This window comes from Artibeus jamaicensis, unplaced genomic scaffold (assembly GCF_021234435.1).
Source record: "Artibeus jamaicensis isolate MK-2021 breed Jamaican fruit bat unplaced genomic scaffold, CSHL_Jam_final contig_685, whole genome shotgun sequence".
NCBI lineage: Eukaryota > Metazoa > Chordata > Mammalia > Chiroptera > Phyllostomidae > Artibeus > Artibeus jamaicensis.
This window is the reverse complement of record NW_026521924.1, coordinates 8,257,869-8,279,567: the sequence shown is the minus strand read 5'-3', so window position 1 is coordinate 8,279,567 and position 21,699 is coordinate 8,257,869. Positions and strand designations below refer to the sequence as shown.

Below are 21,699 nucleotides of genomic sequence, written 5' to 3'. Positions count from 1 at the left end.
TTTCTTCTGTAGACCGTACCCATCATTTCAGACCTAAGACTTCAGCCCACACTTCTCTCTTACTCTTCTATGAATTCCTTTTAGTTTGAGTCAGTACCTCACAAGTCTTCACTGAAATGCTTTCTTATCATCTCATGTCATCTCCTTAGTTGTCACCTTGACTTTTGACCTTTCATACATGCCTCCTCCTCTCCCTTTTCTTTACCTTTTCTTTCACCATCTTTGATCTTACCATCCTTACCCAACAGACATTTCTTGAACATCTGCTGTGCCAGGCAATGTTAGTAGAAGGCAACACAGAGATAAATGTTTTATCTGAAACATAGCGTGTTATAGCTGGTAAAACGCCTCTTTGGCTAATCATTTATTATCTATTACAAATGTCCATTCCAGATAAGTGTTTCCCTATGAATAGCTGCCATGGGCATTATAGAACATGTCTTTTAATGAACATGTTATGAGCATTTCTGTTGTATGTACAACTAGATATGATACTGCTGTGTCATACCATGTGCAGTTCCTTAAAGTGGTGGTCCAAAGTCACCCACCCATCAGCGGAGCCTGAAAATTCTGCTGCTTCTCTCTATCCACATGTCCAGCAGCAGTTGAAGAGATAAATACAGCTTTATTCACACAATGGAATGTTATTGTGAGTATATAACTATAAGCAAAAAAAACAAAAAAACAAAAACAAAAAAACAGATGGATCCCAAAAACATAACATTGAGTGAAAGAAGCCAGACATAAAAGAATGTGATTCCATTTATATACAGTGCAAAAACAGGCTAAAATAATCTTTGTTATTTAAAGTCAGGATTGCTGTTCTCTTTTGGAGAACAGATTCTAGAAGACGGTGAGAGAGCAGCTCCTGGGTGGCTGCTGGTGTGATACTGCTCTATTTCTTGCTCTGAGGACCAACTGTAGAGATTTGGGCATTCCGTAAAAATCCAGCAGACTGTACATGTGCCGGAGCCCTTTTCCAATGTATTATATTAGCATTTAAAAAATGAAACATTATTTTTCTGCTTCTCCCACAGCTACACTAAACTTAAGCTGCAAGTCACTCCAGAAGGGCGCATTCCTCTCAAAAAGTAAGCTGCAGAAGCATCTCCCATCTTTCGTGTTCTTCTTCTCGGAGACTGAGTTGAATCCATGCCGTGCCTCTGTTCTGTTTCTCCGCTGGCCCAAGTGGGAGAATGGAAGTGCAGCGCCTCCCGCCCTCCCGCACACTCCGAGTTTACATCAGTGCAGCTGGCTTCCTCCGAGAGGGTTTCCTGGGCCTCCCCTTCTCTGCGGCATCATTTTCAAGAAACACTAAAGCGAGAAGGGTGTGGAGGGAGTGGGGGAATCTTGCTGATAACCCAAAAGATCACCTGAGATTAAGAACTATTCTAGAAATGGAAATTGGGTAGCCGTGGTGTCTCTTTACACCAAGATGACACTACCTTGATAAACTTGAAAGCAGGGGTGCAAACTCAAATATCAACCGAAGCCAGGCAGGGAAAACAAAAGATGACATGGGCCAGGATCAGGAAGAAAATGAAGAGTGAAGTCCCAGCTAAAAGAATAGTGACGCCCTGGCTGGTGTAGCTCAGTGGATTGAGCGGGGGCCTGCGAACCAAAGGATTGCAGTTCTATTCCCAGTCAGGGCACATGCCTGGGTTACAGGCCAGTTCCCGGCAGGGGACGCACGAGACGCAACCATACATTGATATTTCTCTTCCTCTCTCCTTCCCTTCCCCTCTAAAGATAAATAAATAAAATCTTAAATAAATAAGAAAAGAAAAGAAAAGAACAATGACAACTCAACTCCACCATATTTCCTATGGGACTAGTAGGTTCCAGACACTACATTTTCTACTGTTTCAACAGAATTGATAAATCCAAATTATTGTATTAAATGGCCCAGTACTTAAGTTACCATATATTTTTAAAAGCCAAATTATCGGCCAAAGAAAGCACATCTTTAGATCATATTCAGCCAAATACCTTTAACCTTTGACTTCCTAGCTACCAGTGGACTCCTGTTAATATAAAAGTTAAATAATTAATTATTATTAGTAATATTAACAACATACACATTTAGAGCAATGCGTAGCAGCAAGGGGACAGAGTTGGCAAGGATATTTATTTTAATGCTCAATTTTAGAGACTGTTTAGTGTGATGTGTTTTTAATTGAGTCATCACCATCGTCTGAAAATATTGATTTTATATTAGACACTTTGATTATAAAAAGCACAAGCATCAGTCTTTCAGAACACATGTACGGATGCCTGGAGCAATGGGGAGCTTTTATTGCCCTGAAGATGAGTGACGAAGAGGTTTGATTCAATGGAATGTCTTTGTTGACATCACCTGCAAGTGCTCTTTCCTAACACTTCTCTTATGTTGTGCTTTCGCTTTGCAGCATATACCGTATGTTTTCAGCAGATCGGAAACGAGTTGAGACTGCTTTAGAGGCTTGTAGTCTTCCATCTTCAAGGGTAAGCATGTTGCCTTTCTAAAATTCCCACTACTAAATAACTTTACGGAATTGTACTAAAATATGATTTGCCCCAATGCTACTCAAATATGTTTTTAATTAAGAAAAACAAAGGGCATATTTGTTAGTATTTACAATATATAGGGTCACTGTAATCATATTTTCTTACAGTTCTCTTATCCCAGTATTTTAATCCAGAAAGACTCTTGTCTAATATAAAAATATATTGCCCCAAAACTATTAACATTATCAAGAATTTACACTTCTCAATAATAAATCTTTTCTTGGTGTCCCTTGAGATATTAGCTAATCATTATGGATTATGGTTAGGAAGATATTTGAAATATAAATTTCATCTTTTCTCATTCTTTTTAAACTTTTTATTTTAAGAATTCTAAGTTAATAAGCAATTAGTATAGCAGTACATGTTTATAAAGGAATATATGTACATACTCTGTAGGGCTGTGCTCAAAAAGTTCTTGCTGAGAGGGATGCAGGATCCAAACAGTTTGGAGACAGCCTGCTTTGATCATGGGGTGGAGAACTAGATGAAAGGACAAGCATGTGATATGTGCTTTTTTTTTTTATGCCCAACATATTCAAGGCACTTGATACATGTTTACCACCTGAACCAAAGTGCTTTGCCTTCGTTTCAATGCATTTCTACACTCCTGGCTCTAAATTGATTTGTTATCATTGTTTCTGGAAGAAATGAATCTATTGCATGAAGCCTTTTTCTCACACTGTATGCAGAACTATTACAAATTATTTTTGCCCTGGTGTCTAAGCAACAAGTAAGCACTTTCCCAAAGATAACACTTACACTGTAGGGAGAACCCCTGAACCTCTTGAAACACACTGACAATGTTCAGTCCAGCTGACGGAAGTTGAGGAGCCATTCTTAAACTTGTGACTGAATCATGGGAAAGTGTGAGTGCCATTATGAGATTCACCAGTCAATTCTTGTTGTGAATAAAGTTTAATAACAACTGTGGGAGGTAACAAGAAAGGAGAAGAAGCAAGAGTGCCTTCCCACCACCACTTTCCTGCTGTAAGTGAAAAAGGATGATGCTGCAAACCATAGGGTGGAGCTGTGGAAAAGCTCCCAAAACACTTGACCCCACACTTTAGTGAGCAAAATAAAATTATCAGACTTGCTTATTATTGCTCTTTCCTTAGATGCTTTGGAGTACCATAGATCTAACTGTTGAGGTGCTGCCATTAACTCAAGAAATGTTTTCTTGAACTCTTACTGTGTCCCCTCGAGTACTGAGAATATGGTAGTGAACAATAAAGTCCCAGGATCTAAGGACCACAGAGTCTGGGGGTGCTAGTCAGATGCCTTGACTTACACCTGTACCTTGGGGGGGATTCTATGAGCAAAAGGAATGCCATTGAAAGTAAGGGAAGCTCACTCCAGGAAAAAGCAATGTGTGCAAAGCCCTGAGGCTGGAAAGAATTGACCAGTTTGAGTAACTAAAAAAATATTGCATTTACGCATAGAAAGAAAGTATGAGAGATTAATTCAGAGAGATGAACAAAGAATTTTTTTCCTCTGTAATTGCTCCTGGTTTTACCTTTATTGGATAACACTTGTGAAATACAATGATCAAAAATTTTGTCATTATAAATCTAGTGAAGGGAAAGAAAGAATAAAAAATAAAACTGAATAGGGAGTCAACCCATCAATCACTTCTCTGTAAATTGCAATTTTCTAAACAATTGGATTCTGAAAATTCAGTCAATAAATATAAATTGAGTTTTTACAATCCACTATGTCTATTACAGGCTTCAGCCCTGTGTCAACTGGAGACAATTCAAAAGGAAAATGAGAGTCAAATAACAGGAGTCATGTTTAAATTGAAAATAAATTATCTTTAATAAGGTAAATGTTAGGACAATTTTCTAAAAACAAATTGGAAAATTTTAAAAACTATAATCAAACTCCGTCATAAAAGTTTTGAAAGATCATTATTCATAGTAAAGTATGCTTTACTTGGAGGAGTTGCAGAAATAGAATGCTTTAAGAGATCTTAAAAGCACAGACAATTTTAGAGCTGGGAAATAAATACTTCTACAAACTGACTATATTTTAAATCCTTGTTGTAATTTCATATCTACAGAACAGTGACTCTAGAAAATATCCATTAATTAGCAAAAAAGATTTTGGATATACTGACAAGAGGTATTTTAAATATTACACAGAAGAAAGGGTTACATAAATGGTCGATAGTACTATATATCAGGAGCTCCATTTCATAACCAGCGGCCATTCAAACTAGATTTAATTGTGTTCTGTAAATAGATACATTACCAGAAACACAGTGGATATCCTGTTGAGATTTTAAAAATATTATCTTTGTTCACATTGTTAGGGATAATTAATGCACTTGAACTTGTGTCCCGGCCAACATGATCCACTGGAATAACACATTCCTTTAGAGGGTACCCCTTTAGAGATTATAGTTGCTTGTCCAAGTTACTTTAATTGTTAATAAGCAGTACTATATCTAAAAAGAGACAAAGCAATTACCGCCCTTCTATTAATAATCTAAACACATTTTCCAGCGAAACCTTTGAAGACCTTTGCATACTCAGAAAATTACCATTTTACCCACAAAGTTTCTGAGCACTGAAAATAGTTTACTTGCACCAAATTACCTTTGATTTAAGACTTATTAACTTGAAAAGAGCTCAGTGACATTTGGAATTGTATTGTACCTTGGCACAGCACTGGTATACATGTTTGCATTATAATGAAGAAGATAAGAATAAATCTATGTGTTTCTTTTATATAACAAAGTTTACTGGAGTTATGAATATGTATGTAATATCTATGGAAATAGGATTTTTTGGATTAAAAGAATACTTTAAATTTTACTAAGGAATACTATGAATAAAACTAATAAAAAATTCTCACAAAATAACTGTAAGAACTGTCTTTCTCCTGTCTTACATTCCAAATATAAATAAAATCATTTTTATTTCTATAATCATTTTTGTAGTTATGATTCTTAAAATTACTAATATCAAAATTCCATTTTAAAACCACATTAAGAGGTTTATTATGAGTAGTTTACTTGCAATTATTTTATGTACGCTATGGCTTATTTCACTTTTGACTTACACCTTTAGATCAAAGATATTATGAACATTTTGGAACTCTGAATTTGCTGAAAAATAATCCATTGTTTTTTTAAGATAAAATCTGTATGTAAACTCTTGATTTATTAGAGTCTGCTGCAACAAATTAATACATTTAAATAATAGTTTTCTGAATGTTAGATACCCGTTTGTCATAGAGTTATTCTTTAATCTGGAAATATATAGAAAGAAAATTGAAACCACATCTAAAAATTGATTTGACCATTAGTTTGCTGGTTCACAGTGTGTTGTGGAATCAAGTGGCCTGGATTCAAACATAACACCTCTCCCTTCCAATATCACCAAGGACCTTAGACAAGTTTTGTAACCTCTCAGCTGTTAATGCTCATATCTGTAAAGGTAGAACACTAACCTTGCCAACAGAGTTGACTTGAGATTAAATGAAAACAGTCCAGTACAGCTCCCATATGCTTGGCATACACTAAGTGTTCAATAAATACTCATTGCTATTATCATCTGAGTATTTTTCTTAGAGGTGTGGGTTTTTTCTCATTATTATTTTTGATTCGGCATGTGGATATGCCATGACCATATATGGAATATGGAAATACAGATGCCAGCAGTACTACCAGCAAGACTTTTTTAAAAAAATATTTTTCCTTTTGAGATTCTTTGTATACAAGAGAGGGACTGAATCAACTCCACTTTTAAAGTTTGCCAGTACTTTGTAGTTTCTGAAATAAATGTGCCTGATCCAAACTATGTTGACCTTCTTCATTTTCCCTCCAAAAAGTTCTGATAATAGCAACAAATAGTCACGGACCATTGGTTTTCATATTGGAGGCGTGAAGTGGTGGGCCAGCTCCTGGGCTGCAGACAGAGGACCTAACGTTTCATCCCATTGCCTGGGTTTCTCCAACAACATTGAGTGGGTGTCTGTTACATGCCAGGCATCATGCTGGCGACACAAAGGAATTAAACAGATGTAGTTCCTTCACTCAAAAGCTTGGTCTAGTAGAAAATTAGCAATGTAAAAAAAGGAAGGGAAAACTGTGATAGATGCTATAATTAAGCTATATAAAGGTGGATTGTGGACACATAAAACTACGTGTCTTCTCAAGATGGTGTGGTCAGGAAGGATTCACAGAAGAGTATTTAAACAATGGGAATGATCTTTAGAATATGGGTCCCTGGGCTTCCTTCTGCTCATACAGGACAGAATGAATCTGTTCCATCTACTTCACTATATTGTGAGATCCCGGGCGGGGAAATATGTGAATAAGCTTTGTCATTTTCAGCCTTGTTTAAAATGTAAGGAATTAGATAGAATCATTCCTAACTTTTCTCTTCGTATCTCTCCTATACTCTTTCACTTTAGCTTTCAATGATGCTCATTTTAACTCATTTTTTCAAAATATTTTCACCCTTTAACTCCAAAGGCTTTAGGTTGTCCTCATCAGTCAAGCTGGGCAAAAGAAAAATGAGACAAGGAAAATCAGCTATATTGAACTATTTTCCTTTTTCTATGGGTTAACATCCAACTGGTAATGATAATAAAGTGTGTTTATTTTAGATTATCTCATTAAATTGTCCCCTAAATAGGAAGTCCTAATTCATAGCTAGTAAATAAGCAATGGTTAGAATCTTACTAAAGCATATTGTTATATGAGATTATGTGTCTGAAATCTTATGTAAATGACTATAGCTGAATCTAATATTTTAAGGGAAACATATAACACACAAGTCCTTGCTATCAACTTCCACCTTTCTCATAAACTGCATTCATTCGTTTAGTGAATATTTATTGTGCATCTGCTGCATGTCACACACTGGAGGTAGAGCCGTTAGCAAACAAAACACAGGTCCCCGCTTGTGTAGATCTGTAGGCTGGCGAGTAATAGATTCCTACAGCTGGGAACAGAATCCAATTAAATAAATGAGTGTTGAAACCTGAGACAAGCAAGGTGGCACACCTTGGTAGCACAGATGGAAGATAAAACCCTCTCTGAGTGGAAAGAAAGGCTCCCAGAGGAAGAGATTTTAACAAGAAGGGAGAAAAAAGGGGAGGGTCAAGAAGGGAAGGAAAACAATGACTGATATCCTTAGATAAAATCCATTTATGTGTGTGCTGTGTAAAGTTGAACTGGTGAGAGGGTCGATCTCTAAATAGCACCTAAATAGTAGGGAGAATGGGAGAACACACACAGGGTTTATAGAATCCAGTAACAGTTGGCTAACAAAGCTAGTGAGCATTTCCTTACTATTGATTTTTAAGTCTTTCTCTTCCCTGTGTCTCTCAGCCAAAAGTAGAGTAGAGAGGGTCACTTCCAGCTACTTAAGGAGATGTGAGTGTCTAGGTCACAGGAAAGGATGACAAGTGAAAAACGACCATCCTCTAGGCAAAGGATTTCTTCCATCTTGTGAATCAAATGGAATTTTGGAAACCAGTTTTACAGGTTGTACTTGACTCCATTTTATGAGTGGCAAAACACCAATAAAATCATTCATGGGAACTTGCCACTGCTCTTGGATTTGGTCACTTGTGCTAATAACTTCAAAACTGGTGTCCAGGTAACTAACCTTAATGCATCTTGCTTTGTATAATGATATATGTGTTGTTTGGTTGGCTCAAAATTCTATTTTGCAAAAAAAAATTTCCTTCTCTATAAATGGATTTAGTAAAGAAAATATTATTTTGTTTGCTCATTCCACGAATATGGCATTGAGCTAAGGGGTAGCTAAGTTTTCTTATCTGTTAGCAAGGAGTGTACAACTTCGGACAATAATTTTTAGAAACTTCTATAAAAGTACATTTCAAAACCTATGAATATGGTAAAAGGAAGGATGTTTTCTTTGGTTTAAGGGCTTGAAAAAAATACTCATATAAACACATACCTGAAATAAGAAAACGGCATAAAGAACGTCCTTCCTGTTAACAAAGGCTTGAATACGTGCTTCCGGTTTCCATGGCAGCCCGACGACACAGAAAATAAGTCACAAAAGTGACTTTTTATGTCAATGATTTGCTTCCCAAACAATAGGATCTGGAGGAGTCACTGAGAAATAATGATTCCTGTCTTATGAAAAATGTTTTACAACTTACCAGATTACTTAAACCAGAAAGAACATTATTTGGGAAAAGAAGATGCAAAATTGAAATTTATCTTTTCATTTTGAAAATGTCTGTCTCTAGGTTCTTGACATTTTTTAAACTAATGTGAATGTTCTTCATGCCACTGATCACTTAAAAATGGTTCAAATGGTAAATTTTATATTATGTATATTTTATCACAATAAAGATTAAAACCAAAACAAAAAGCAAATTAAAAATATGTTATAGAGACCCTGTTTTTACTAGGTCTAACTTTACTTTAGAAATGTACTTAAGAAATTGCCTTGCCCTGGCTGGTGTGGCTCAGTGGATTGAGCACTGGCCTGTGAACCAAAAAGGCACCGGTTCAATTCCCAGTCAGGACACGTGCCTAGGTCGTGGCCCAGTCTCCAGTTGGGAGTGTGTGAGATGCAACTGTTTCTCTCTCACACAATGATGTTTCTCTCCCTCTCTGTCTCCTTCCCTTCTTCTCTCTCTAAAAGTAAATAAATAAAATCTTTTAAAAATAGAAAAAGAAATTGCCTTAACATCTCTTTCGGAGAAAACTCTTACACTTAAATTATAATGAAAAAGCAACAGAAAATAAGGCTTTTAATATCTCAAAGTCAGTGATCAAATGAACCCCACAGCTAGCCTCATGCATGTCTTCTGAGTGTTTAACCAGACCCCATAGAAGAAAAGAGGAAGGAAGGAGGGAGAGAGGAAAAGAACAGAGGAAAACAGGAAGGGAGGAAGATAGGAAAGCAAACACCATTTACTGACCCTGTTGTTTTATTTCTCAGAATGATTCAATACCTCAAGAAGATTTCACTCCAGAAGTATACAGAGTTTTCCTGAACAACCTTTGCCCTCGACCTGAAATTGATAACATCTTTTCCGAATTGTAAGAGGATATATTTTAACCCACTTTTCTCCAGCTTCAGGGGTGCTCAGGCTGGCTAGGGCAGAGTTCTGAGCAGTGGAGGGAGAGGAGGAACCGCTTGTCCACTATGGCTAATAGCAGTGCTGCTATGTAATTGTTGGAGACGGTCCCGCATCCCCACCCCTGAGGTGCGATCAGTGCTTTTACAGAGTGCAAGTTTGCTATGATTTATTTGTTGCTGGGTGTAGCTGTTTCAGTGTTCTCAGGGGCTCAGTGTGATTTGGATACTATGGCTAGAACAGAGGCAGCTTGGTGGAGACTGACTCATGGTGCAGAAAGAACTATGAACTGGGAACTAGCCATCTTTACCCCTCTGAATCACATTAGTGAAGTGAGAAGTTCAGGTCATGAAAAACTCTCCCAGCTGAAAATTACTTGCTTTTATCTTAGAAATTATATAGACATTGTTTTTTTTTAAATGAATGAACAAATAAGAAACAAAGCAAGACACTAAGGCAAATGTGGGGAAGTAACAATTAACTTTTTTGATATACTGAAATCTACATGATAACAAATAATCCAAAGTTAGTAAATAAAATGAGTATTTCTTCATATTGAAGATAGGCAAACGGTGCTGCTGAGAATCACACTGGATATATTCACTTGCTAATGTTCATTGCCATCATCTATTTACTGAACACATGCAATATGTGTACCGTGGAACTTGACTTTGGGCTGTCAACAAGATTAAAAAGGGAAGCTTGAATCAAATTTTAAAGAAGAATTATAGACTCCTGGCTGAAATGCAAATTTAATGAAAAGAAAAATGTACTTAAACACATTGTTTACTTTTTTTAGTGATGAGTAATAATTGCATCTTTTAAGTGATTAATCAGATATGAGAATTTGATGGCAAATCCAGAAGTATAGTATGATAATCAAAAGCAGCCCATACCTCCGTGTTGAAGTTAGAGTAGTTAGTGTTTTTATACTGTGGATTTTCTTATGCATTTAGTATTGTTGGAGGTCATTGGGATTTTGTGGCAGTGATTGCAAAAGATATTAGTAGTTTACAGAGATGCAGCAGTTGCAGCCAAGCAGTACAGTGTTCTCTAGACAAGATAGGCATTTCAGTAAAACATGCTTTTACCAAGTATGGCAGGATTCGCTACCATTGCATTAGCTAAATGCAAATATGTGGGTGAGACTTAGTGGAAAATATTCTAATTTATGGTTTTGAATTGTGTTTAGTGGTGCCAAAAGCAAACCATACCTTACCGTTGATCAGATGATGGATTTTATCAATCTTAAGCAGCGAGATCCCCGGCTAAATGAAATACTTTACCCACCTTTAAAGCAAGAGCAAGTCCAAGTATTGATTGAGAAGTATGAACCCAACAGTAGCCTCGCCAAAAAAGGTCAGTCCGCTCTGTCTGGCACCTTAAGGAAGCTCTGGTTTCTAACTGTGAATGTGTCACGCATTGGTCAGTCTCTCGCATTTGTTTGCCTGCTTTCCTTTCTGTCGTAAATCGCTGGCGGTTCAATCCAAAGTTGATTTTTTTTCACCCTGGCTGGGTGGCTCAGTTGGTTGGAGCATTGTCTCATACACCAAAAGTTTGCAGTTTCAATACCTGGTCAGGGCACCTACCTGGTTTGCAGGTTTGATCCCCAGTTGGGGTACAGATGTTTCTCTCTCACACTGATGTTTATATCTCTCTGTCTCTCAGAAGTCCATAAAAACATATCCCCAGGTGAGGATAAAAAAAGTAGATTTTTTAATTTTGATATGTGGTTTGTGTTGTTACATATATGCATACATGTAATATATTTTTTAAAAATTTACAAGTTCCTCTTTTGGGTCTGTGTTAAGATTTCTAAGAAGTGATCCACAGATTTTTCCAAATCCCTAAAACTAAAAATATTAGATCTTTATATTATTCTAGTTTATGTTATTGACAAACTTTTGTCAGTTTGTCAATAAAATATTAAATTTTATTGATAAAATATTATAAAATTTTCACTTTTTACATTTAAAAAATTTGTATTTTTAGAAAAAAATAATGAGTCTAAAAATCGATATCTGAAAGACACCTCTAAGTTGCCTGGAAATTATTTAAAAATTTATGTTTTAATTTGGGAGAAATGAATTGCCAAAATAAGATCATGATGAGTTGATTGCCGAGACTTTTCAATGGTATGTGGCATCATCAATCCCTGAAAAGGATCTTCAGCTATTTCTTTACCACTAAGACCAAGCCTCGCCTGGACTGAGGCACCTTCACTGTGAAAATGGATGTGTTATCACTGATGCTATTGCATATTGCCTGAATATTCCATAGGGAGAAAAATGAAGTACGATTAACCAATGTTAATATGCAGGTAATTTATAAGTAACAGAAAAAGCTCTAGTAGGCTGAGAATTCATAAGAATGGTTATCATAAAAGAAGATTAAAAAGTTTTTTAGCACATTGCATTTATTCTGGAACTGGTCCTCTAAATGAAAAATAGAGTGTTTATTAAGTACAAATTAAAATCATAATTAACTTTATCCTACAGATTATCAGCTTGGAATTTATAGATCACATTCTTTAGTGTTTATTTCCTTGGTCAAGCGCGTTGCCTTTGTTGCTGTCATTATTCTTATTGCTGCTGGGGTCAGTCAAAGGGAATAACTGACCCAACAGTGTATGTGGGCATTGCCAGGCCTGGCCCTCTAACTGTACTTAGATATGATGCCCTCTTTCCCTAGTGCCACAAAGGTGGCTTTCCTTTTTGTCATTCAGCAGAGAGCAACTCCTCGTAGATTTCTCCCAAAATAGCTGAGAGTTCCTTTCTGAAATCCAAACTTCACCAAGAATAACAGCTTTATAACAGATAAAATAAGACGTATAACAAACGGTTAGCTTTTGACACGAGGAAAACAAAAAGCTTGTGTGAAACCAATGAAGGAGGCACTTCAGAACCTGAACTCCGCCTTCTGTTCCTCCCTTCACACCACACTGCTCCATGCTTCGGGTGGCATATGACGCCTCCATACATCAATTCGGAAGACTGGGAAAAGCAGAGGATACAAAGAAAAAAATTACAATACATTATTGAAAAGGGTGAATCCTGCAAGAACCAGTTTTGATCGAATAAAAATTAAGATGATCTATCTTAGCATTTGCAAGAATATTTCATGCCATCTTAGAGCTGTGCCAGGTAAGAATTCCATAATCATGACAGGTACACAAAATTCAGGTATATTTAAAGTAGCAACACTAATTTTCTAAGACTTAGTAGGATTCCTAAGGAAGCTTCCAATGTGGACTTTGTTGTGATTTTTTAAATCACAGAATTCATTTCTCAACCAAAAAACTAGAATGAAACAATTAACTTGAGCTCTTTCACACCAGGTCATTTTGCTGCTTTGGCTCTGTTTATGTGAACAAAGATTTACTTTGTTGGCTATTACTTCACAGTGAATAGACTAATGATTTTGAAATCCTTATTTGTAGGAATAAGAAATTGTTGGGTTAGAAATTAATTCTTTAGTAACTAAGAGTTTGAAATGGCTTTTTTCTAAAAATAGAAATGTATTTCTAATCTGATATTGCAATTTGACTTTAAGATCTTTCCAGTAACTCATTTTGTGTCTTCTTAAATCCAAAAAGGTACAATTACACAGGAAGTATTATTTGACTTCAATATGGTGACTGATGAGCAAGGAAATTAGCTCTCTTTTATTATGTGACTTCAAAATGTACATTAACATTTTTCCAAAGAAGTAAACCAAGGCTTTGAGGTCAAAATATTTACCTAAGGTATAATAGCAAGGTGTTCTTCAAGAAAGTGGGGTTTTTGACTTCCCGTGAAGATGAAGGTGAGCATGCCTTGCTTCCACACAGAACTATAGCAAAAAAATAGAACTTGATTACAAAACAAATTTCACCCAGAATTGTCATAAAATTGAGCTGTGTGGAAGTCCAACAACCAAGGACTTAAAGAAGCCATATTCAGATAAAGACATAATAGTAAATTTAAAAAAGAAGACAAAGAAGCCACATTCATCGAGACTAGAAGGGGGTGGAGATGCAGAGAGGCATGGAGAAGCGTGGAGACTCAGAGTGATGCAGAGAGGTGCAGAGACAGGAACGGGAGGTCCCACATCCACATGTGGTGGATAAAAAATGGGAGGGATACTTCAGAAGGAGAGATCCCAGCCTTAGTCTAGACCACCCAGCCCAAGGTCCTAACACCAGGAAGATAAGTCCCCATAACTTCTGGCTATAAAAACCAGTGGGGATTAGGGCAGCATGAGAAACTGTGTCCTCCTAAAAGGCCTGAAATGGACTTAGGAACCAGGAAGACACACCCCCTCTGGGATTCAGCACCAGGGCAACAGCTGGCACATGGAGAGAAAGTGAAGTGTGAGTGGAGAGACAGCTTCTTCCGAGGCAAAACTCCAGATGCCAGGCAGCAACATGGTCACCTCTGCGGATTCTCCCCCACATAGAGCAACAGAGCGGTGTTATGGGTGGCCCTGCCTTAGCGATTACCTAAAGCTCTGCCCCATACAACTTAATAGGTGCACTAAGACAGGGAGTCAAAGCAGCTCTACCCAATATACAGAAACTAACACAGGGAGGTTGCCAAAATGAGGAAACAAAGAAATATGGCCCAAGTGAAAGAAGAGAACAAAACTCTAGAAAAAGAATGAAGTGAAATGGAGATAAGAAACCTATCAGATGCACAGTTCAAAACACTATTTATCAAGATGCTCCAGGAACTCTTTGGGTAGTTCAAAGGCATAAAAAAAAAAACAAAAAAAAAACCCAGGCAGAAATAAAAATTGCATTAAGTGAAATAAAGAAAAATATACAGGGAACCAATAGGGAAGGGAAGGAAACTGAAACTTAAATCAATCAAGAGAAAAGCAAAGAATTACCTACAAAGGCTTTCCCATAAGACTGTCAGCTGATTTGTCAGGAGAAACTGTGCAGGCAAGAAGTATTCAAAGTGATGAAAAGCAAGGACCTACAACTGCATTACTCTATCCAGCAAAGCTATCATTTAGAATGGAAGGGCAGATAAAGTGGTTCCCAGACAAAGTAAAACTAAAGGAGTTCATCACCACAAAGCCATTAGTATATGAAATAGTAAAGAGAACTATATATGAAAAAGAAGGAGATCAAAGTGACAAACATTAAAGTGATAATAAACTCACAACTATCAATGATTGGATACAAATAACAAACTAAGCAAGTAAGCAGAACAGGAACAGAATCATAGATATGGAGATCAATTGAACAGTTATCAGTTGTCAGGGGGAAGAGGGACAATGGAGGGGGAAGGTGCAGAGATTAAGAAGCACAAATTGATAGGTACGTAGACAGGGGGATGATAAGAACAGTATAGGTAATGGAGCAGCCAAAGAACTTATGTGCGTGACCCATAGACATCAGCTACGAGGGGGATTGCTGGAGGGAATGGGGATACTAGGTGGAGAGGTGCAAAGAGGAAAAAAATTGGGACAATTGTAATAGCATAATCAATAAAATATATTTTTAAAAATATATTTTCTATTTTTTTTAGAGTTAGAGTTTCTAACTTTCAGTCAACTGGTTAATAATATTTTGATCAATAAGCACATTAGAAAATAAGTAGGGAAGTTTAATATTACATTATAATTTTTTCTTTTCTGCTTTCATTTTGACTAGTTATTCAAATGTGCCCAAGCATTAATCAATTGAAACACAAAATCAGTCTCATTCATCTGAAAAAGATACTTTCATATTGCCTATAGTCAATAAAATACTAAGAATAACATACATACATTGTGTGTGTGTGTATATATATATATATATCTTAAGTTAATTTAAGATACTTAAGTAATTTAAGTGTACATATAACCTCTCATATCAAGAAACACATTTTAAGTGTACATATAACCTCTCATATCAAGAAACACATTTTAAAGTAGGTTTTAAACAAGTACATAAAATTGACTTATTTAGTTTTTATATGCATTGTATATATTTTATATGAAAGGTAGCATAAAATAAAATGAAAACTTTTCAGTATGACCAAAAGCCTAAATGCTAAAGATGACCTTAAGTTAACTGACTAAAAGTAAACTTCATGGCCCTGACCACCATGGCTCAGTTGGTTCCGCATCGTACCGCAGACCATAAATCGTCTGTGTGGGTTCCCGTCAGGATGTGAACAAGAGGCAAGTGATTGATGTTTCTTTCTCACATCAATGTTTCTAGTCTCCCTCTCTCTAAAAACAAATATGTACATAGTTTAAAAAATAACAAAGTTGTGCCTCATGAAAGTATGAAATGAGTACAGGAAGAGAGATGATGGACTTTGATGCTTGGTGGACTTCCTGTCATTAGCATATCGGCCACATTTCCACACCAGAATTTTTGTTTCTGGAGATGTATATGTTGGTTATAAATAATGAGAGGATTTATGTGTAGTCTCTGATGCCAAGGGGGCTAGATGTTCACATATTTGGGTTTTACAAGAGACGGTTTGAATCTTGTTGCAGAAAATACTATTCGAAAGGGAGTTTGGTTTATTTATTTTTACTTTTTGACAATTTAAAACCACACATTGAAAAAAGCTGTGGCCACAGGTCAGCGAATGTGTCTTCCTTGTCATGCCATCGGCCCTATAGACCTGAATATGCCCAACGCAGGAATACTCGGTGACCACGCCTCTTCTAAACACGCAGGTCATGAATGTCAGAGTCTGGACTAATGTCTCCTGAGCAGTCGTTCTTATACTTAAACTCTTTAGAAGAAAGGCAGTGGGTAGAATTAGCATGAGAAATAAAATGGCTACATGGGGACCTTTGGTAACAGAACGTAGACCTCTAGATTCAACTCATGTACCTGTAAATGAAGGTCAAATTCTGCTCAGATAAACTACTGAACCAGAAGAAAACATTTGAGTTTGTTCATACTTTTATTTTTCTTTGAAGAACAGGTGTTTATTATTAAACAACTGAATTACTGTAACAGATTATAATATTAGCAGATGTTCAAGCTACATTTCTTTTTTATTATCAGTTCTTCCTATTAAAATTTTATAAGGTGTACTACACAAAAGCTCCCCCACATTGTTGAATTTAATCATGAAAATTAACTGTATAATCTGTTTTAGATCAGTACTCACTGCATAAATAGTATAATAGTTTAAATGAACTCAGTATTAATAATAGCAAAGCAATATAGTTTTCATCTAAGCAAATGGAAGTTTGGATACGTCAAGCATTTTTGCTTCAAATAGACTTACACTAATAATGATTGCATCAGTGTATCAGTAAATATAACCCTAGTGTATTTTCACTATTGTTCCATTTTAAAATACTGATATATCATTGTTGTCAACAGCAAGGAGCACCTAGAGTGTTCTAGAAAGAGCACTGAACTTGGGAATCTCATGATCTGTGTTAGGCAGAACTTCAGGTGAAAAATGATAGAAGCTTAACTCAAACTGAAGCACAGAAAGGAATTTACTGGTGAAGATAAGCAAGGTGTTAATGACTCGGGCATGACCACACCCAGGGGCGCAAAGATGTCATCAGGTATCGTTTTTTGTGATCTCAGTACTGAGTGTAATTCTTGGGCAGTATCTCCTGAAGAGACAGGCAAGTTCCAGGTCTCTCGGTCTCTGTGCAGAAATTATGTTGACTCATGTTTCCATCAAAACTGTCAGAAACCAGAGTTTGGCCTAAGTCACCTGAGGCCACTCCTGAACTAGGATCACTAGACCAGAGGGTGGAATGTAATAATTGGACAGATTAGGTCACATGCCTCTCCCCATATGAGGAATTAACTGCCTAAACCACATGGACTGACAGCGGGAGAGAGGCACTTCCCTGAAATTCAAATGGGGTATGCTACCTAGAAGAAGGAGCACACAGGGCAGATAAAAAGCAGCAAAGCCCACTAAATCTGGGTCAGAAATCAATGATTCCTCATTATTGCTTATCTTACCTTAGGAAACCATTTCACCTCTGTGACCAGTCCCAGTCCTAGAGTTTTATCTTTAAAAAAATTCCCTGGGAGAATTGTTTAAGTTCATCATGGTAAGAAGATTGCATGGATTGATTGATTGTTGCCCAGTAAACCTCGGTTGACCTGGACTAATGAAAAGTGATAACTGGCATTTAAACCAAATAATTTCAAATGATTAATGGGTCTGGAAGTGAGATTTAGAACATTTGTCAGAGGCATTCCTGAATAGCTAACAGGCTTATTTAGCTTACTACAGCTAAGAGTAAGTTCGCATCACTTGATCTTGAAACCTGGAAAAGTATGGCAGGTCGCATCTCCTCGCATGTGCTTATTTCTCACTCAATTATATGTATAAATTAGGAATTATGACTTAAAATGTAAAGATTCACACTTGGAATCTTATTTACTTTATCACTGAATTTTCTTAGTAGATTTTTAAAAAATCACTCTTTTCTCAGCACCATTTCTCTTTATTAGGTAGAAATCATTAAAAACAATGATTATTTTTATTAATGTCCATTATGCATTCATAATTAAAGAAACATGCTGGCATAATATGATGGCTAGGCCAGTTAATTTGAGGCAGGTGACTTGACCAGCTTGAGCTTCAGGTTCTTCATCTGTACAATGGGATGGTAACAGCACTAGCAGACATCAGTGCTTTTCCCGTATCTCTTGGCACTCACTATTCCAACACAGTCAACAACATGATCTGCAGTTCTCCAGGATGTTCTCTCAACCCAGCCCACAAATGCCCAGGATTTGTTTTAATTCAGGAAATAGTACCTCATCTTTCTTGCCCTGCATATGGGGCTGTTTTGATGCATTTTATCCATTTTCTCCTGGACCTCCTCAGTGGGATTTAGCTTTAGTTGCTGACAACTGTAACCTACTATATTTTGCTGTGTATAATGCATGCCCACATTTTTGGCTCAATCTTTCAGGAAAACAAATCCCTCATTTTAATTTTTAATGCAATTTTAATATATATATATTTTAATGTATTCCAGGGTATTATTTTGCATACGGATATCATGGTTGCTTTCTAGAGTTACACTCTTAATGCATTAGAGTAAATAAAAGAATTAAAAACTTTTACATAGATAGGGAATCAGTACTACCCATGTATAATGTGCATCCTTATTTTTCTCTCAAGAATTTTGGCAAAAATGGCACATTATACACAACAAAATATGGTAATTGACCCTGTTTATTTTATTAGTGCTTTCCTTCCTTTCCCATTTTTCCACTCCCTTACAGTTATTTTTGGGGGTTACCTCCTAAATAAACAGCTCTACTCAAAGCCTACTTTTAGAAAAACCAGACTAAGACAACCGCTCTTTTATAAATTTCCATAACAGAATCAAAGTGAAAGGTGGGTCAGGTCAGAGTAGGTGAGCATTGAGAGAACAAATTCAAAGGGCCTCTGCCCAGAGCTCCTTTCTTCCCAACTGTCACATCACTGCCTTATCTGTTAGCAGTCATGAAGCCCTGGCCAGTGACTTGAAATAATAGGATCTCCAGTCCACAGGGTACTTAGCCATGTAGCCCACTTTCTCAGGTCATAGAAGAGGCAGCTAAGGAAGTAACAATGTTGAAAATAGGACCATATTTTCTGTGTCCAGGCCTTTGCTTGGGTCCCTCCATCGGGACTTGCTGAGAAAAGAGATGCAAGGCCGGCTCTTTAGAAGTTAGCAATTGGTGTCCATGGTCGTGGTTTTCAGAAATGTTCTTTATTTCTTTTTTGAACTGATTATTGATGTATTCATATTGATTATGTTATTACAGCTGTCCAAATTTTCCTTCTTTGCCCCCTCTGCCCAGTACCCCTTTCCCTCCAGCAATACCCACCCCTAGTTCATGTCCATGGGTTATGCATTTAAGTTCTTTGGCTTCTCCATCTCCTATTCTACTCTTAACATCCTCCTGTCTATTTTATAGGCAGACTTATTCTTGACATAGCATTCTTTTGTTTCTTCTAACAAAATCTTGCCCAAAAAAGGCCAGTACATAGGTAAAACCTTTGAGGGCACTATATTGATTGAATAGAGGGGAACCTGGAGTGTAGCTGATGGCCCCTGTTTACTTTCCTGCCCCTCTCATTCTCTGCAGGCACTTCCGGTACAACTTTCAGAGATTCAGGATGCAGTTTAGAAATCACCTGTCTAGAAGAAATATTGACTGGTTTAAAGGTCTGCCTCACAACTAAGGTGGCATCCATTTAAACATTTTTATATAGATTCCCTGTAAGAAATAAAAGAACTGAAATGAATGAACAAAGTCGATTTAAATGAGATAGACTTTCTTCCTAATAGACAAAGACAGATGGAAATTATATGATGTAGGCAATTCTCTTTATGTCTTTATTAAGTTACTATACTAATAGAGAGCTGCCAAAAAGCCACTCTAGTATTTTATTGATTAATATCCCATTTTAAATCCACCTATATTGACTTTCTATCCTCTGTGGAAGGTCAAAGAAGAATGATATTGTCACCTGTGAGAATATTTCAAGCTATACTTAATTCTGTGTTTCATATGTTTAGAGATTTCTCCAAAGTATGAGAGAACAGCCAAAATGAAAAAAAATTGTTTTTTCAAGGTAGCCATTATGAGTCCATTGAGCATTGGTTGACTTGGTAACTTCCTCTACTTTCCCTTCCTTGATTGTGTTTCCTCCTTTCCCAGGAAGCAGGAGGTGATAAGAGAGGATGCAAATGCCTGTTCCAGGAGTCCTGTTTGTTTTTTTTTTTATTTTCTCCTCTAGCCTTTGTTCAGTGGCCTCAAAGTTACAACCGTGTCCATTTACAGGGCCAAAAATGACCCTGTTTATTAAACACCCAATCAGGAAAACTATAAATAGTAAAGACAAAGTCAAATGCCAGTCCCAAAAGGTGGGGAAATGAGTTTGGTTCCCTAATCCGCCCCAGTCTGCTGAGTTTTGTGAAAACCTTTTCACTTCATCTGAGTATACTTTTATGAGATGCCTTGCCATTCTCTTTGAGAGCTACTGGGACAAAGCAGACAATGCCTATTTTTCCCTGGATGTAACCTCCCATAAGAACATAGTGTTAATAATCTTTGACTAGTATACCTTTCCACTTCTTAGCAAGAGTTAGGTGGGACTATGGCTCAGTTAAAAGGAACAGCTGCACTGTGCTGGAGAAAGGCCACAAAGCCACAGGCATTTGGCCCCCCAGACATCTGCATTACCTAGAGTCCAGTTTTGTTAGCAGTTGATTTTATACCAAATAACTGGTAGGGAAACAGATGAAATGAAGAGAGAACCAAGTTCATTCAAAACAAACATGACCACAAGGAAAGCAGATGAGGGGAAGTGTGGCTTTTTCCACTTTAGCACTTAACAGGAAAGCTTGAATATGTGCCATGGCACTGAGTGAAATAATGTCTGGAAGCTGGGGATGACCAATAATTTCGTTAATTCATTATAGAGATTCTAGGAGGCCTGTCTTAATTCTGAACCACTGGAATCTGTAGGAGTCAGTCGCAAAAGCAAAGTTATCCACAGCGCAAAAATAACATTATTTGAAGAGGAAGCTTGAGCTGAGGATAACTGACAAAATGAATCTTCTGACCTAGCACTCTACATTAAAACAAAGAAAATGAGTCAAAATGCTTCTTATTAATATCACCATTGGTCTTTGTTTGAGTTGCCCCTGAAGCCCTCTCTGGAAGAAGAATTCCAAAACAAAGCATTTATTTGAGAGGTGATCCCAGGTAGGGTGATTTAGGAAGTGAGAATGAGGCAGCCCAGTGAGGGTTATGTCATCAAGCAGGTTAGCAGTGTGCATGGCTGGATCTCAGTCCTGGGGCAAACTCGGGAAGCCCATGTGAAAAGGATTTTTCCAGGAATCTTGATCATGCCAAAGGAGATGTCCTCCAAGGTAGCTGGTGCTCACCGAACTCTTTTCTTTATTCTAATACACACCTGATGAAGTTGCATAAATATTTTAATCAACAAACATGTATTGCCCACCTGACTTAAGAACTACAAAAAAGTGTAACAAAATCAGGATAAAGTCTTCATTCTCAAGGAGACTATAATTCAGATAGAATATATGCAAATAACTATACTAAGAGAGAATGTGATACACCTTTATTTGTTC

At 37.0% G+C, this 21,699-nt stretch overlaps 1 protein-coding gene across 7 annotated transcripts in view; it reads left to right on the top strand.

The window, feature by feature from the left end:
• The window catches only part of PLCB1 (phospholipase C beta 1), a 670,267-nt gene that overhangs the window by 440,742 nt on the left and 207,826 nt on the right, over positions 1–21,699 (top strand). For all 7 annotated transcript variants that reach the window (XR_008392621.1, XR_008392622.1, XM_053671063.1 and 4 more), the window contains exons 6-9: positions 1,038–1,091; positions 2,409–2,484; positions 9,483–9,583; positions 10,814–10,980. Coding sequence is in view for 5 of the 7 variants with exons in the window: in XM_053671063.1 (XP_053527038.1) it covers positions 1,038–1,091; positions 2,409–2,484; positions 9,483–9,583; positions 10,814–10,980 (398 nt within the window). In the remaining 2 variants the exon portion in view is untranslated. The remainder of the gene's footprint in view (positions 1–1,037; positions 1,092–2,408; positions 2,485–9,482; positions 9,584–10,813; positions 10,981–21,699) is intronic.